This window comes from Diospyros lotus, chromosome 14, assembly GCF_014633365.1.
Source record: "Diospyros lotus cultivar Yz01 chromosome 14, ASM1463336v1, whole genome shotgun sequence".
Classification (NCBI taxonomy): Eukaryota; Viridiplantae; Streptophyta; class Magnoliopsida; order Ericales; family Ebenaceae; genus Diospyros; species Diospyros lotus.
The window spans coordinates 5,486,669-5,505,945 of record NC_068351.1 but is presented as its reverse complement, the minus strand read 5'-3'; the positions used below and the strand labels follow the sequence as shown (position 1 = coordinate 5,505,945).

At 34.2% G+C, this 19,277-nt stretch overlaps 1 protein-coding gene and 1 long non-coding RNA gene across 2 annotated transcripts; both read left to right on the top strand.

Annotated features, from left to right (window-relative positions):
• Positions 1 to 5,363: 5,363 nt before the first annotated feature.
• On the top strand, positions 5,364 to 6,759 carry LOC127790440 (probable F-box protein At2g36090). The gene is made up of 2 exons (XM_052319961.1): positions 5,364 to 6,050; positions 6,225 to 6,759. Exons 1-2 carry the CDS (start codon positions 5,409 to 5,411, stop codon positions 6,594 to 6,596), a joined length of 1,014 nt encoding a protein of 337 aa, XP_052175921.1. The 5' UTR covers positions 5,364 to 5,408; the 3' UTR covers positions 6,597 to 6,759.
• An 8,048-nt stretch (positions 6,760 to 14,807) lies between these two features.
• Positions 14,808 to 18,069, top strand: LOC127789605 (uncharacterized). Its single transcript, XR_008020622.1, has 3 exons — positions 14,808 to 14,944; positions 15,500 to 15,807; positions 15,986 to 18,069. It is a non-coding gene; the product is annotated as an uncharacterized LOC127789605 (long non-coding RNA).
• Positions 18,070 to 19,277: the final 1,208 nt, after the last annotated feature.

The following is a 19,277-nucleotide window of genomic DNA, read 5'->3' as shown; positions in this document are numbered from 1 at the left end:
TGACATAGTATTATGTACCCTTACTTAGATGATTCATCATCTAACTTGGGTTTTGCCCCTGGAATATTCAAACGTTCCAGGTGGAGATTGTAGTAGATTCGAGGATAAATGATGCATGAAATGGCACTTAGCAGAGTGCATGAAGAATGAAATGTATGTTACGTAGCCCTTTTATTTAAGTTCTACTACTTTAGATTTTGAACGTTTTGAGGAATGTAGAAGATGTAAGAATTTATAATTAATGTAAAGATATCAGGTTTCGATCTTTGCTTCCGCATTTGATGTGTATAATGATTCTCTTTCAAGATTTATGTATGGGAATTCTGGGACGAATTAGAGGAATGATGTGGTTTAGTTTTAATGTTTGAAAAAAAAAAATTATTGTCCCAAGTTATAAAACGCGCCCGAAAAAGCTGGGTGTTACATCAACAATTGGATTGTGCCAGGTTTGAAGTTAAACTTATGATGGTTGATGGGAAGAATAATGCATGAGGGGGTTGTTTGCCTAGGAGGATGAAGATACTCCCTAAGGGATCTGATCATACCCTGATTAATGGAATCAGGGTCACCGTGGTCACTACCATGTGCAGACATGTTGTGTGCAAGTGGCATGTTTTCGTTGTATTGAGACATAAGTGATTGATATTCTATAATTCTACCTGACCTAAGTATCATACACTATGCACAAACAAAAATAAAGTAAAAAGAAACAGAGTTACCGAATTTATCAGGAGATACTTCTTCTTATATTTTTTTCTTTTTGTTTTTGCCTCAATCTCCCTAGCAAGGTCGTCAAAATTTGGTTGCACTCTCACCCTGCAATTAAAACACAAAACAAAACACAATAAAAATTTTATTATTTTTTTTCTTATTTAGATGAGAGGTTTATACTCGTCAGTGTACGAGTGCAGTTGTAGTCCAAATTTAAATTTATATTTTCTGAATGAGTCCAAGTCGTCCACTGAGAGATTTATTTATGACAAAATAAAAAGAATGTCACACACAAACACACACGCATTTGGACAAATTGGCAACAAAGTTTTTTTATGGTTTTTTAAACAACAGATACTAGGAAATAAGGTAAAGCAGTAATTGAAATAAATACTTAAAGTGAGAATATGAAATTGGATCGTACTTGAGTTAAGACAATTTCAATACCAACCCGTTGATTCCCAAATTTTAGCATAAAAGATTAGCAACATTAATTTAATTTCAGATATGAGGGTTTATTATTAAATGCAATTAGAGATAATGATAGTTCTAGTTTAAGCAATCCCATACATGATATGCGGGATTCTAATTTAAACAACTACCATAAATTCAATTACAATTAATACACAAAACAACTAAATCGATCATTCGGGTTTAGATATGATAGCGTTTCCAGTTCTAGTAACTCTCATGCGTGACATGAAAGTTCTAAGTTAGGCTTAGGCTCCAATCCAAACATAGTGATTTCTCAATAATTAAGATACACTCATACTGAAATTTAAATTAATGTTACTTATTTAAAGCGCAGTTTTTTTTGGGAATTATTGGCGTTGGACACTGTCTTTGCTTTAACCCAAGATTAGATTTAGCTACTCATCTCTATTTGAAAATTAATTGATAGGAATTTAAATGACATAATTTAAATAACAGAATTTAAATGACAGGAATTAAAATAATAGAAACTAACCGGCCCTTTAGGCGGTGAACAATTAAATGACAAGAATTAAAATTACAGAAATTTAAAGACATAAACTAACCGGCCATTTAGGCGGTGGATAATTAAAAGACATGAATTAAAATTGTAGAAATTTAAAGGCATAAATTAACCGGCCATTTAGGCGGTGAATAATAAAGTAACAATAAATGACATAAGAATTTAAAAGAACAAAGAAAGGAAGTAAGATCATAAGAGAAAATAATAGAGAAAATGAAAGAGAACAAAAGCAATTCTCAAAGAGAGAATTCTAAGGAAACAACTAAATTTTGATTCAAGAATAATAATCACCCTTACAAATGCAATCAAGTGAGCTATTTATAGGCCATAAGATGCAATACAAATCACACAATTTCAATTATTCAACTAGACATAATTATATCTAATGAGCACTCACACACTTAAAGTTAAATGGATTTTAGCTATAATACACACATAATATTAAATGAATTTTAGCTAAAATACATACCTAATAAAACACTCATAAAGTTAAATGGATTTTAGCTATAATACACACATAATATTAAATGAATTTTAGCTAAAATACATACCTAATAAAGCACTCATAAAGTTAAATGGATTTTAGTTATAATACACACCTAATAGTTAAATGGATTTTAGCTAAAAAAACACACCTAATAAAGCACTAACATAAAAAAATAAAAATAAATTTCTATAAATTGGTTTTTGATTTTCATTAGGATTAAAAATAATCTTCGGACCTTCTCCAAATGATATCTTTCATGGGTTGCTCAAGTTGGGTCTTAATTCTTCATGGGTTTTAATTCTTCATTCTTCATGCTTACAAAAAAATAATTTAATGTTATTAATAAATTATATATTATATATATATACATATTACATGCATGCATATAATGATGTATATGTATTATATATAATTTTATATATTATTATTATTTTTAAATTTTACTTTAGAACTTCATTTTATTCATTTTTCAATTTAAACTTGCATATAACTATAAAATATATATTAATATCTAATTTAAGTCATTTTTAAGATCAAAATAAGGGTGTAATTACAACAATTTTTTTACAAAATTAACCACTAATCACCCCTCACCCTTGATTTAGCTCTCGTCGCCTCGATCTCGCTCTCGCCGTTGCCTCTCTGACTGCATGTGTACATGTATTCTGTGTATATGGATGAAACAAGAAGTCAATGGGATGTTGGTGAAGCTCTATGACATGACAAGCTTTGAGCACTGTAATGAGGTCAGGTGTGCTCTAATATGAAGTAGGAGCTCCTTCAATAGCTTCGGTGGTGGCTCCCATGATTTTGGATAAGTGGTGATGGCTTCTGTTGTTACTGTATGTTGACGATTATTTGTGTTTGTTTTTGATTTAAGGTTGCTTCGATGATTAGTAGTGAGGATGAATTCCAGAGTTCTTTATGATGCTCTGTTCCTTTAAAATAGAGCAATGGCTGCTGCAATCGGCAATAGCGGTGGTGATGGGTGCTGTAACCGGCAATGGTTGCGATGATGGGCGTACTGCAACCGACGATGGACGCTGCAACTTGCTAGGTGTGTGTATGTATGGCGGTGATGTGATCTGCAACCAGCTTGCTGGGATTTACAATCGGTTATAAGTGGTTTTTTGAATATTTTGTATAGTATATTTGATTTATTTTTAGGTAATTTCTAGGTAGAAAATTAAACTAATCAAACGCATTCAATTAATATTTTTCTTAGAATTTAATTTTAGGTAATTTAATTTTCTGAAATTCATTTTCTTTCCATCCAAATTTCATCCTTACAATCAAACACACAACGCAGGTTAATTGAGATAAAACTATAAGCTCAACTATAGTGAGCCTTATTAATTAGTGGTAATAATTTAATTAATCAGTGTACGTATACCCTCGATCATAGCATCCCTGCAATAATTAATACTAATTAACTTGATCTTGAACATTAATTTGGAATTAAGGAGTTCATTATTGGCTTGGTTCACGGGGAAGGCCCCAACCCCTCTGTTGACTAAACAGCTCAAGATTTATAGGATTGAACAAATCTCTTGTTAAATGCCCCATTTAAGTCTCTATCTAGTAGAAATGTAGAATTTTATCACATGAACTGACACTTCAATGCTAACCAGATGGATCCCATATTGAGATCATGGATTCACAACCATCGAATCAACAAAAATAATTAAAGATAAAAACGAAACCATTCATGCCAATATATCTCTTCTAAATTATTTTCATTGTAGATGGGTTGATAGTGAATGCCCATTTTATAAAACATATTTTATAAGACGAATTTGTGATCTGCACTGCACAATTAGTCCCAAGAATAACGACGTTCTAATATTTAACCCTGTCCATGCCTACAAGTGACCCAAAGTTTGAACTTAATTTAGAATCTCCCTGTTGAATGAACAAATCAAAACCAACTTGAAATTGATGTTTTATTTAGAAAATTGATCACATACAACACTCGTGAGTTACATCAATTATGTGTAAAATGTCAATATCAATCAACACTATTCATAAGAGATCTGTTTTCTAAGTCTTTAATTTGTTCTCCCTTTTGTCTTACACAAGACAAGACCATAAATGTATAGAAAAAAAAACATTAATTTATATATATATTTTTGAATAGAAGACTTAATTGATCGTGATGTTAATTTTGCTTTATGGTTCTTTTCTCAAAGTTGACTGCTAGCTAGTTATTCACTTAAGTAGGTAATGTTTGGTTTGGGCTGCCATTAAAAAATACTTTTTATATTATATAAATTTGATCAAGATTTTAATTTATGGTTTAAATTTGATTGATTTTAATTTTTTATATTATATAATTTATGATTTTTATATTATATAAATTGAGTCAGTTTGTGATCTCTAATATGATTGTTTACCGAAATGAATACAAAATGACATAGCAATTTGCAATCCAAGTTTGACCTTAGAATGTTATTTTTTGGATATTTAAAAGGCCATGATTGCACAAAACTATAATATTTTACAAACCATTAAATTATTCATCCACCCAAGACAATAATCCCTTCAATTGTTGAATATCCCGACCCGATCGTGATCTAACCCCACCGACACGTCATGTTATTTAATTATAAGAATTAGTATCCTTATGATATATTAATTTATTTTAAAGTTGTCACGCCAATTTCATCTATTTTCTAATTTTTTATGTTATTTGCTGATAAAAAAAATAGAAAAATTTAAAAGTTTGATGCCGTACTGAAAATCGACTTGTGGGCCCTCATGTTATTTAATCAAGCGCTCGAAAGCTCTTGGAAATTTAATTTAAAATGGTTAAAATACTAAGGTTTTTGAATGACAAGAATACCCGTAGCATTTTTATAATAAGAATTTTCATGACATTATGTATTATGAATTTCAGAATTGAATTTTAATTTTGAAATTGTTATATGCTTGTATATTTAATGGCTTATTATTGGATATTTAATTTTTGGAAGGCTTAAGCTGAGTTGAATATGAATATTATTATAGGCCGACTCTACGTGTCCCGGACCGCCCGCCTGCAGTGGCTTATCTGTTTCAGGCCGACTCTACGTGTCCCGGACCGCCTGCAGGGCTTATCTGTTTCTGCAGTAAAGAGCCCAAACTTAAGAGCATATTCGGATGTAAGGCGTTTATTTATTTAGATCGCTATATAAACCTAACAATTACAAAATTTGGAACCCACTGCCCATTACCCAAATGTCTCCACCGCCCAACACCACCGCAGCAGCCGCTGGGGACCAGAGCGGCGCCACCTTATTCTCCGACGTCCACGGCGATGTGGTGGAGGCGCACATCCTCGCCCGCCTCGACGGGCCCACCCTCGCCGCCGCCAGCTGTGCCTCTTCCCAGCTTCACTCCCTCTGCTCTCAAGACCATCTCTGGGCCGCCGTCTGCCACTCCACCTGGCCCTCCACCGCCGCCAGCCCCCGCCTCCGCCACCTCATCTCTGCCTTCCCCGGTGGCCCGCGCTCCTTTTTCTCCCTCTCCTTCCCCCTTCTCCTCCCCTCCACCGCCACCCCCACCACCTCCCCGCCGCCGGAGCTAATCTCTGCCGTCGACATCCACTACAAGAACAAGCTCATCTTCAGCAAAGTCCAGGAGACCGAGACCACAACCAGCTGGTTCCGGTGCTCCCCGTTCAGAGTCGACCTCTTGGACCTCAAAGACACCGTCGCCACCGCCTTCCGCCACCCGGACGGCGACTGCAGCTGCGCGGAGCTCGCCGAGGAGATGACTCTGAGCTGGGTTCTGATCGATCCGTTGAACCAGAGGGCCGCAAACCTCTCCAGCCACAAATCCGTCTCTGTGCAGCGCCACTGGCTGAGCGGCGAGGTCCAGGTTGTTGACAGTAATCCAAATTAATTAGCATTCTTCCTTGATTAGGTTTATTTAGCTAATTTAGCGATCTCAATCTTAAATAGCATTTATCCATGCATTTGGTAGACTTTTATCTTAGAAGACTTTGTTGTTAAACTGACTTTTAGAAGTCGCTTGTCCTGTTATCGACATTAGGTGCAATTCGCAACGGTGCTGGGCGCGTCGGAGACGGTGCAGTGCGGGATAGTGGTGACTTGCGGGGGATCGGAAGGGGGGGAAATGCAGGTGAGGGAGGTGAGCTTGCAGGTGGAGGACATGGACGGAATGCACTTGACGGGTAAGGACAGTATGGACATTTTACACCAGGCACTGGGGGGCAAAAAAGAGAATATAATTAAAGACAGGGAGGTAGAAGGGAGGAGAAGATACAGAGAGTATCTGGAGATGAAGAGAAACAGAAGAGACAAAAAGCTGAGAATCGAAGGGACTTTGGATATGCTCTGCGTGGCCTTTGGATTTGGCCTCACCGTCGCTGCTGCTTCTTGGCTCTTCTTTGGCAGCAGCTGATCAATCAGCATGAATTAATTGATGATACGTACCGTACAAAATGCATGTAATCTAAGCAATATATATATATATATATAATATAGTCTGAAGGATTAATTCTTCAAGGGAAACCAAGTTGTATTCATTAGTGAAGTGCATCATTAGTAGCATTTTGGGGCAAAAAGCAAGCAACCACTATTCAAACAGTGATATTCGTTAGCTTGGCCTGGTCTGGGCGACTTGACCTATTATGGTAGTGAGTGGCTTGGCACCACCCGTGAAACAAAGGTCGTGGTCGTGGTGGGCCTAGGATCCTTGACCCTAGGCCTAGTTGAAAGGCCCGTCTTGGACCAACTCAAATTCTGTTTGATTAGGCCAAATTTTTAAAAAAATTAAAAATATTTAAAAAATTAATTTGTTTTGCAAATGAAAAATAATTTATATTAAAAAATATTTATTGTTTTGACATTAGAAAATAAGTTTTGATGAACAAGTATCTTTTCTGTATTTGAATATCATAAGATGCATCATATAATTCAAAAGATAGATTTCAAATAACAATAGCATATGTGTAATAAGTATAAATTCATTTGAAATTCACCAAATGACATACATATAATCCAATGGCCTTTAAAATTTCAAGTTTCACTCAACTTTTTAGTTATATCATATTTAGCATTAAGAACAAATTTCTTAAAAAAATAAAATGAAAAGGGCCAGTGGGCCAAGGGTTGGGCCGACTTGCCTGGCTCGCAGGCCGAGTAACGAATTGTCCGAGTATTTTCCAAATTAAAACCAACTTTTTGTACTCGTGGCCCAAAGAGAACAAATCTTAGAAACTTTAACAAAAAATGCTTAATGCTTATTTTGAACTGAATCACTAAGTCTTATTTTGAACTGAGTTTTTATCTCTTGAGAGAACTTTAATGCTTAAGTTAATAAGAAAAAAAATAAAAAAATAAATTTCTATTAGCGTGAAACTTTTTTTACTATTAAACATTTTTACTATTGTTAAATATGATCGAATCAAATAATCAAAACCAAAAATAAATTTTTGTCTCCCAAAAAATTTTTAGAGAGTAAAATTTTCTATATTTGAATCCGTATTGAAGACGCACAAGATTTACTCAAAAAATTTAAAAAATATATAATAATTGCTTCTATTGTTAAATATGATTACAAAAATTACTCATATTTTAGAAATTGCAATAATTTTTTTTACTATTAAACAAAAGGATAAAAAAAATTAATTTTTTTGAGTAATTCTTGTTGCACATTATAATTAAAGTTTTTGAATAGTTCTTGTTTCTTCTATTATTTTTTTTAATTAGTTTTGTTGATTTAACTCCGTTAGAAAAAGCAAGCACATGCACCCATTTCATCCAATTGTCCACTAACCCGGTAACTCGATATAATATTAAAGAATCATGCTACATATACATCATTTTTGTACATCTTGGGCTACACAAGGGGTATTATGACCAAAATACCCTGCGCCTCTCCATGAGCCTCACGCGCCTCTATGCGCCTCATGAGGGGTTTTTTGTCATAATACCCCATTTTGTAGCCCAAAGTGTACAAAATAGATGTACCAATAGCATTTTCCAATATTAAATGTCATCTACTACCATGTGCCCTAACGTTTCCAAATCTTAAAAAAAATAAAATAAAAGAAACTCAAATAAATGGCTTCTCATTAAATTAATGAGGTAATTACATTTTAATTTCCCCCTTAATTCAATTATATATGATATCAAGGTATAAACTCTAATAAATAATTTAAGACTTGTTTCTTGCCAAGGGCTAGTTTGGCTATATGTTTTAGTTTGTAGCTTAAAAGCTATTCAAAATTGGGTAAGCTGACAATGTGTGTTTGGATTAATGTGTTTTTAAGTTATTAATTAAAAGTTATGTAACCCCTGTGTTTGGATTAATGTGTTTTTAAGTTATTAATTAAAAGTTATGTAACCCCTTATTTTCCTGGATCGTGCATTACCTTGAGATTTCGATTTTTGTTTTTTCAACATCATACACATAACATAAGTTTCCCGATATACATACTCTCATTATAATCATTTCCCGACAATCACACTCTTATCTTCTCAGCATATCAAAATTTAAAAATTAATAGACTAAAACAGGTATTATCAATCACATCAGCGGAAGTAAGATTGAAACTTCAATGATATATAACCAACAAATTCCATTTACAATTAAATAACCAAATCGATGTTTCACATGAAAATATTAAAATATTACATAATCTTTGAACATCGTAATCATAAACAAAGACCTATGAAAACTAAACATAACAGCTACATTTCAACGACATTCTTTCCTTTGGCATCACTACTTTCACCTGGAACGTTTGAATATTTCAGGAATATAGTTCAAATTAAATGCTGAATCATCTAAGTGAGATTTCAAAAATATTTTTATGAAAATATGCAAAATCATATATAAAATCGACAAATTCTGACATGCCTCAGTCTAAGAGAATTCCACATAGCACTTAGCCCTAACCGGGAAAAATGTAATCTCTCTAAAGGCGATACAACCACATTGACAAACACAATCCTGCTTAAGAGGGACAATCTTTACATATGAATCCGGGAATCACCTCATTGTCATTATTAGGCATTACGCTCCTACTCAAAAGCATTCCAAAACCCAATGCAACCCTACCCCAAGAGTACCACATCAACACTATTCTCGGAATCAACGACACCTCGGTATTAATGCTATTGCTCAAAGGAACTTGGGGTGGTGTCCACTCTCAGCCTCGCCACTTGAATACCGTAGGGTGAAGTTCGTCTCAGCTCCGTCCCAAGTGGGTCACATAGCATTAATCCTTAGTATGCATCCTGAGTGCTGTCACTCAAGGGCCACGTCACAAGTTAACAACTCACGTCCCACATGGGCAACACATAACATGCCAACGCCGAAAATCATAACATGCATAACATAAAAATCAACATTTTAATGTATGCAATTTACCGTACGAAATTTAATGCATGTGTAAATAATCATTTGGACGAACCATCGCACGAAACCAACTGCTCACGATAAATCAAAAGTAACAAAAATATACACAAGAATTGGATTGAACAACTCACAATAAACCATTCATATGTCACAAACAAGTTTTTCCGGTAGAACCACTCACAATAAACCAAGCCATAGGGATGAACACTCACATTTAGACACAACTCAAATTTTTTCGAAAAGCCCACCTCAGCTTCGCACAAGTCACTTTACCTTAAGCTGCAAGGCGTCCTATTTATCATATTTATCCAACAATTATCAAAATATAATTTTCTCCTTAATTTTCTCGCGTTTTCCTATTTTTTTCTCCTATTTTCTATCACTAATAATCCAAAATAAATATCTACACAACTATTTTCTCAAATATTTTTACACAAGCATACTTAACATAATTTTCTAAAAATAATAAAAAAATCCAAAATAATTGGACCTGGCACGTGCCTCCACGTGCAGGCACGTGGTCTAGAGGATTCGGCTAGCTAGTGCGTGATAGTCACGCACCGGTCATCTTCTTCGATTTTTCAGTCGTCGACGAGACTCCGATGCCCGATTTTCTTACACTGCTCGAAAGTCCTCTTCCAGTCGATCAAGATGGCACCAACTTCCGGCAGAAAGAACACCAGAAAAGCCCCCGATTGGGCAGTTGCAGGAGCGGCGCTGCGGACCGCCTTGTCTTTCTGACTAGCCTTCGAAACACCCTCGAACCACCTCCAAAACTCACAAAAATCTCCAGAAACTCTCATCTTGCTTCAAGGATCAAAAACCCCTTATTGGCTTCCTTCGATTCGCCCTCAAACTCGAGCAATTTGCTGCTCTAAAATAGGTCAAGAACCCTCGCTATTTATAGGCCAAAACCGACCCCTACGTGGCAAATCTCGGGCCATAGCTTCTCCCACACGCCTCTTGGACCATCCTTGGCCATGCCCTGATGAAATTTGGCCGCTATTTCCCCATATTTTTCGGCCAAAATCGCGGCTAGATCTGCCATACTTGAGCAGATTTTCGAAAATTGCATTTTAGCCGCCTTGAAAATTTCTTTTACATTTTGGCCCTTATCCTCAAGTCTTTGAATTATCCAACTATCCCACTAAGCTCCATAAGATCTAAACTCTCCATTCCACCCCCGAAGACTTAGGAAAACCATCGTTTCGACCTCTCTCAGCCAAAATCAATAAATTACACTTAGGCCTGATTATACGTAGGATCATATGCTGATCGAAAATCTTTATGTTTCTTTTCGAAACCTCTTAAGGGTTGTTTCTTATATTTAATATAGCCCTACTTGGGGTCCCGTTGACTTTCCAGGAATCCCTTACCATCATTCGGTTTCTCAGCCTGAATCCTAGTTGCACCGAAAACTGTTTCAAATCCGATTTCTTTCTATACCATAAATCTTATCTCGGAATACTCGATACTGCTGTACCATTCTCTTTAGGCATCTAAGTCCCGGGGAACTCCCTCCAGTTGGTTCGGCGATTTATTTTTACTATTAAGTCATTTTTCGGTGTTTTAAACTCATCTAAATTACATGACAATTTCACGAAGATTTGGGGTATTACAAGTTATGTGTTTAATTTATAAAAATTGATAAGGTAGTAGAACTTGATAAAAAGATTAAAATGGACATGGTACTAAATAATACAAATAAAATTTATAAATTATAAATTTTAATAAAAAAATTTAAATTGATGTTCAATTGCTAAAATACAATACTTTATTTATAAATTTAGATTTAATTCATAAAAATCTTCAAAATATATGTTGAGATATTATATAAAATTGTTTATCTTTAAATTTTATCAATACATATCAACTATTAATATTTAAATAAAAGTTCATATTTAAATAAATATTAATACTTAAATATATATATTACAAAATTATAGCTAGAAGCAGGAGACGGCGATGGAGGCTTGCAGCACTGGTGATGGCGGCGATCTGTTAGCAGGGCGACACTGGGCAACTATGGTGGCTTGCGGCGCTCAGCAACGATGGGCGGCGATGGAGGCGTGCGATACTGGTGATGGCGATGATCTGCTTAGTAAAGCGGCATTGGGCGGCAAGTCATATGTAACTTTGTTGATCAGTTGATCCAAGGTGTAAATTTTTTTATTAATTTCTTGAACTTAATATTCATTATAAAGTGAAAACTTAGAAAAAGAAATAAAATTGAACTTTGGTTAAAATTTAATAATATTTTCCGTAAATGGGTCCCCCAGCAACAGGCCTTCCCATTTTCATGCTTCGATATTTTTTTTGTTTAATTTATAAATATAAATATAAATATATTTCGTTAATATATCTTTTAACATTGAGTAAGAACATTTTGAATTTTATAGCAAAGTAGGCAATCATAAATTCATTCTAAAGATCTTTCTTTTAACATTTGAATGTCAAATGAGAGAAACAAACTTATTCTGTGACTTTGTTGCAAGCATTTCCCTATTAACAAAAGTGGTGACTTTAGGGTTTCTTAATTTTGGCTCTTTTTGGTTATTTCTTTGTCTTTAATAAGCTGACAACATTTTTTGTTTATCTTTTTCTACATGCCTTTTAAGTTGTACTAATTAATAATCTCTTTCCTATAGCAAAATTTTAATATAGTTTATTTCACTCAGATCTTTAGTTTTTACAATCGTTAAAGTTGTTTTATTAAATTTAAAAATTTTAAAATATAACTCTTGAAACTTATCAAGACACTTAATTTCTGCATGATCACTAATAGGTCTGTGGTTGTTCAAAAATAATGTGTATTTTTATATTATTCAAAATTTTAAAAAATTATATTATATGCATACATAAACGAGCCTAAAATTAACTTAAGATGGTAATTTAGTTTCCTTGGGAATTCCAATCCCCACAATTGGCACATTTTTTAGTAATATTTTTTTTTTCTCTCTATTCAAATTAGAGATGAAATTTTTTGTGTCTAAATTAAAAAATTTCATCTTTGATATTCATTTTTGAAGAAAATAACAATCAGGCAAAATTTTCATCTTTGAATTTAGAGAGACGGAATAAGACTAGTCTTTAATCTTGTCTATGATGGAATCAAAATCAAAGACGAAAGTGTTTTTCCATCTATGAAGGCATGTAACATTCAGAAATAATTCTGTCTCTGAATTCGTTTCTAAATTAAAAAAAGCTTTAGAGATGAAAAATTTTCGTCTCTAATTTCATATATGATTTAGGAATAGAAGTATTTCATTTATAATTCCATCGCTAAAGGGTTTTTTTTGGTTTGTAAGGATTTTTGTCTCAAAATTCATCTTTGCTAGTGATGAAATTTAATTCTATTGCTATATATATATATATATATAATTTTAGCGTTTGCATTTGTAATAAAAAATGCAACAGAAGCATCAAGTTAGATCTATTGATGAAAACAACATATCCTTGCCCTAAATCATTAGTCTAGAAAGAAATTTCAACTGTTTGACAAAATCAAACTCAAATTAACAGGGAGACATGATATGATGTAGAAAGTACTTGTTTGATGGATGGGTCCATTGTCCGCAGATCAACTAGGCTGAGGAAGTCTAAAGCTAACAGGGTAAGTCTGAAAGCCAAAGGGGTGACCGACGAGGTTATTGAAAGGGGGCAAAAAGATGAAATTGCCCCCGCTCAATTTTCGCCTCTCTGCTCTTCTCCTTCTCCCATGGTTGTGCGCCTAGCCCTCGCCTCTCTCCTTTCTCGCTTCTCCCATGGCCACCAACCGCCGACCGTCGCGCCTTGCCTCACATTGCCGCACTGCCTCGCCACTAGCATCGTTGCCTCATCGCCCGTCACTGCATTTAGTGACGGGCTATGAGGCGACGAGGCGAGGCGACGATGCTAGCGGTGAGACAGTGCAGCGATGTGAGGAGAGGCGCGGCGGTCGGCGGTCGATGGCCATGGGAGAAGCGAGAGAGGAGAGGGGCGAGGGCTGATAGTGGCATCCATTGAAAATTTGTATTTTGGACGAGGGTGTTTTGGTCTTTTTGACCATCTTCTGTAAGTCTCTTTGTAAGGCTGTCTGGCCTGTAGTATAACCCAAGCTAACATCTTTTTAAACCAAATCCCAAATCTTTTTGTTTGCAAGAAAGAGATAGAGAGAGATAGATTTCTTCTAATAATAGAAAAGGGTTGCAAAAACTAGATATTAATCAAGTCTAACTGATCTTCTCTTCACTAACGCAATTAACTTTTGATCCTCTTTGACCTCACTTTTTCTCTCTACACTAAAGAACAATTATGAGTTTGGCGACACTATGATCATTGCGTGCTTTGTAGTGAGGGAAAGAGAAGGCGATAGAGGAAGGGAGAGATGTACATGTTCAAAGCTGTGGTGGTCTCTCTTAAAGCTGTGGAAGAAGCCTACACACATATTGACACAAATAAATGGTTTGGCTGCCCTCAAGTCTTGATTTTCATTCAAGTCATCATCTAGATTTTAATACATGAGTAATAGATAATTTAATGGGAGAGATTATGCAAATTAATTAATGTCTATTCTAAAATATCTCCAAAATCATGAAAACTTAACTTAATTGCTATTGTAATTATTCAATATACAAAATATAGATCTAATTATTTTAGGAAATAGTAGCCAACTTCGTTTTTTGTTTTTTTCCTATTCACGTCCTAGCCAATTTTGTTTTTCAAAATTCTTAATTTCATTTTAATTTTCCATCTCACATGGCAACTTTTCTTCTTAATTTCATTATATTAATTTTTATTTCACATTTTGCATTTCGTTATTCTTTCAGTCATTTCCCATAATCTCAATTTAGTTTTATTTTTTAATATTTATTATTATTCAACCATTGGATGTGAATCTTCTTTAGAATTCTTTTTTTTTTTTTAAAAAAAAACTTGTAATATGAACTTTTTTGTGATTGGAGTATGCATTTTATTGGAAAAATGGTAAATAATTAAGGCAAGTTTTTCAATTCAATCCCACTTTTATATTGAAATTATTACAATTATTGTATATTGTTGATTTATGATTCAAAATAAATTGATAAATGTTCATTTGGATTTAATTTAATTTGCATTTGGGTTTCATGTTGCATTTGGGTTTATATATATGTAAAGTGACTAGTTAAATGTGAGCCGTTGATCATCATCTAAAACCCTTAATCAAGCGGCCGCCATCGTTTGCCCCTTTGTATATAATGTTTCTTTGGCATTCCAATCGGCACTTTTCGCACACCAACTCAACGAACACAAGAGAGAATAGAACATTCTCAAAGAGTAGAAGAATACAAGAAAGAGCGAGAGAGTGAGATGCTATAGCGGTGCAATCAGGAAGAAGAGCTCGTCAGAACGGAGAAGAATGCAAGGTGAATCCGATTTCGACCCTTTGTAGGTGTGAATCACTTGTTTGTTTGCTTGATTAAGGGAGAGATTGGTGAGATTGAGTGCTGGGTTACTCGGCTATTGAGCGATGTACTCTTTTGCGTTTATATCAATTGCGTTTTTTGATTTGTGAGTGGTTGCAAGATTTTTTGTGAGAGTTATTGTGTATCTCTGTAAATCTATTGTTTATTAATAGTGAATTGATTAAAGTGAAGCCCTGCTGTGTGAGTAGCATTGTTTTCGAATGAATTGATTAAAGTGAAGCCCTGCTGTGTGAGTAGCATCGTTTTCATTCGAACACATAAACGTTGTGTTCATTATTTTTGTGTATTATGTGTACATTTTCACTTTTTTGATTCTGTTTGAATATTCTTGAATTTTGGTACGGTTGTAATTTAGTTGTGTGTTTTATTTCACATATATTAACATATATGATTCTAAGAATATATATTATATACATGGAAAGAGAGAGAATTATTTGACAGGTCGAACGTTATTATCTCTCTTATCGGAGTTCCTTACTCTGTCCTCTCTTTCAGGTCAAAGATCCACTGTCTATTTGTCGCCGAAGACAGAATCAATGAGCGCAAAGGAGATCAGATAAAGAAACCCATCTGGTGCTTGGGGACCGCTGCCATTCCGCCCCACAATCAGAAATTATCAAAACATCTCCCCCTCTCTCTCCAGGGATCTGATTCCAAAGTCGAAGAAGATTAATTAACAAAGATGTCGGCGGCGCAACTGGGAACAATGGTGCCAACTACGGACATGATAGACCTGGCGATTGATCCTCTTTATGGCAACTCATGTCAAGCTCTATGAATTCACCATCGCTTTGCCCCAATGGGTTCATTTCGTCTCACTTCTCTTTCTTTGATTCATTTCTTTTCAGTAGAAAAACCCAGCATATAGAAGAAGAAAAAAGCGCACGCACAAATACACCTAAATTGCTTGCTGGACTGATCTAGGGCATGTTTTTGAGTTTGAAAATCTGATTTGATGATTTACTTGTATTTTGATTGCAGGTGGAAACCGATGTGGAAGGCTATTTGTTTGTGATAAAGAGGTACTGTTGCTTGACTGCAAATTAAAGATGAGGAAGCAAATACGCACAGCCACGATCTTCAAGGTAGTGGATGAAAGATCATTGTTTAGTTACAGATTGGTGTTGTTTGAAGAATACAGTTTAATAAAATGTGTTTTCTCATTCAATGCTCAAATTCAAATTTGTTGTGCATATATATATATATCTATATATAGTACTTTTTGCAGTAAAGGATTATATATTACAGACAAAGTACATATATTTCTTATGTAAAATATATTGCCCCCTGCTGCTGATTTTTTATTCCCATTTCTTGTTCATTGATTTCATTTGTAGCGGGCAACAACAGCTTCAAACAGTCCTTCCCACTGCAGTGCTTGAAGTGCGACTGGAGCTGTCATTTGCTGCTCCTATTTCTGTCCATGTTCATGTTGGCACGAACTCTTTTATGTATCCTTTTTTTTTCTCCCTGCCACGCGGGGTTTGGGTGGGGTCTAACTAGTTTACAGGAAATCCAGCTGAGCCATCTTTGAAGGCTTTAATTTATTTGAAAAATGGAAATGTTCTCTTAAAAATGTTTCCAAATGTTTATGATATCATTTTGTATTAATGATTTTAATTTTTTTATCATAGTTCATATGCTTAGAGTTCATGCACAATATTCCTGCACATTATAGACCAATCCTTAGAGACCTAATCTTCAACTAAGTTAAAGATTAAGTCTCTAAGAATTGGTTCATAATGCACAAGAGCATTGTGCATGAACATATGAACTGTAAAAATTAGAATCATCAATACAGAATGATACCATATACAGTTTGAATACATTTTTAAAACAACATGTCTATTTCAAATAAGTTAAAAGTCTTCAAAGATGGCTCAGCCCACAAAAAAAAAAAAAAAAGGTAGGATACATGCATTAAGAGAGTTCATGCCAACAAGAACATGGGCAGAAATAGGAGCAGCAAATGACAGCTCCAGTCACACTTCAAACACTGCAGTGGGAGGGACTACTTGAAGCTGCTGTTGCGCACTACAGATGAAATCAATTAATGAACAAGAAATGGGAATAAAAAATCAGCAGCAGGGGGCAATATATTTTACATAAAAATATTTGTACTTTGTGGGGTTTGTCCAACTTTACTGAGAAAAAGATTATATATATATATATATATGCGCAACAAATTTGAACGCATGTGCAAAACATAATCGTTGTTTGAGTAGGAGAAAATACATTTTACTAAACATTCATCTTTAATTTGCATTCAAGCAACTGTACTTTATCAGAAACAAATAGCCTTCCACATCTGTTTCCACCTACAATCAAAATGGAAGTAAATCATCAGATCGGCAAGCAATTTATGTGTGTTTGTGTCTGCGCTTTTTCTTTTTCTATATGCTGGGTTTTTCGAGTGAAAAGAGATGAATCAAAGAGAAAGAAGTAGGAACATGGAACGAACCCACTGGGGCAAGGCAATGGTGAATTCATATAGCTTGACATGAGTAGCCATAAGGAGGATCTCTTCAGTATAAGATCTATCGCCAGGTTTATCATGTCCGTTGCTGGCACTGTTGTTCCCGACTGCGCTTGCGACATCTTCCTTATTCTTCTTCCACCGTAATCGAATCCCTGGAGAGAGAGATATATAGTGATAATTTCTGATTGTGCGGAAGAATGGCGGCGGTCCCCAGGCAACAGATGGGCTTCTCTATCTAATCTCCTTCACGCTGGTTGATTCTCTTTCTCCAACGACAAAAATATGATATTTTCCCAAGACTGTAGAGGCAACGGCGAACCCTCTAAGAGACAAAGTTCTGATCTTTTCCAAATGCTGGTCTATCTTTCAATATACATATATTTGCTAGGTCTCAATTTTTGAAGCATTTTTTTTTTTTTTCTAATTCCGATGTATTTCGTTTTTTATGGTTAATTGGCATTTTTTTTGCAACATCTTGAAGCATTATTTTATAGCTAGGTCTCTTTTCATAGGAATTTCCATTTATAATTTTCTAATCCCATTCACCTACCAAATTAAATAATAAATTCCTCATTTGGCTTTTGTATACTGGATTTTGTGTTATATTTATTATATAATGTGTTTTTAAGTTTTTGTTTCTTGTATATATATAGATGTTTCAGTATTTATTAAGAGGGTGTTTGTTAAAATAAATAAGATAAAGTTGTATCAAAATTAGTTTAGAATGCTTTTCGGATCAAAATATGGAGTGGTCAACATAAGGCTGAGAAGTATTTTAAGATTTATATCAAATTATTGGTTAATTTTTAAAATTTATTGATAACTATACTTTTTCTTTTCATATGTTTGTTAATACATATTATATAAATATAAAGATAAGAGTTTTTTCACTAAAATATTCCTATTACCAAATTTATTCAAAATTGTTTGTAAACATCAATAAGAAGTTATTTCAAGAATAAATATCATACTTTATTATAATAATGTAACAAAATCAACAATAAGCATATTGTTCGCGTATTTTTTTCCACAAGTAAATGAAATTGTAACAAGTAATATAATGATGAATAAAGTATCGTTCCCACGAGGATTAGCTTTTGATCTTTACTTTAACCACTATTAGTTTTAATAAACCACACACAATTAAAAGAATACTCAATGGAAGTTTTATATTAATTAAAACTAATTCACTAAATGGAAAACACAAAATAATTCTTTAGATTTTAAATGTAGAAATCTAATACACTAAGGTTCATGAATTCACCGTAGTTCTTTAATTGGTTTAATCTTTCAGTGATTGGGTTTTATAATTCTTGCTTGGAGCTAAAAATCGATGATCCTAAGTTAATCAAAAGCCTCTCTCGATGGTCGATTGAATCTATGCTTACATATGAGATTAATTATCTCTAATTAATTTGCAACTATACAAACATGCATTTATCCACAATGATTATCAAAATAAAATTTCATAAGGCATAACGGTATCTTTACCTATTATCGAATCTCATGTCATTTATTACCAAGTGCTAATCTATATTGAATCTCTCGAAAGCAATATAAATCACAAACACGTTCTAATGGCGGCCAAGCATCAAAACGGAATTAGTGCATAACAAATGATCAACTCGAAAGACAAGAATATAATAAAATCCAAATACTTTTAGTTAAACCATTATTGAACTAAGTTTCATCAATCACCTTAGCAACAAAGTACTTAGCCTAACATAGTTTCTACCAATGAAAGAATAATAAAAACAAAGTTCATGATGTTGGAGAGAAGAAAGAACAGAAAAA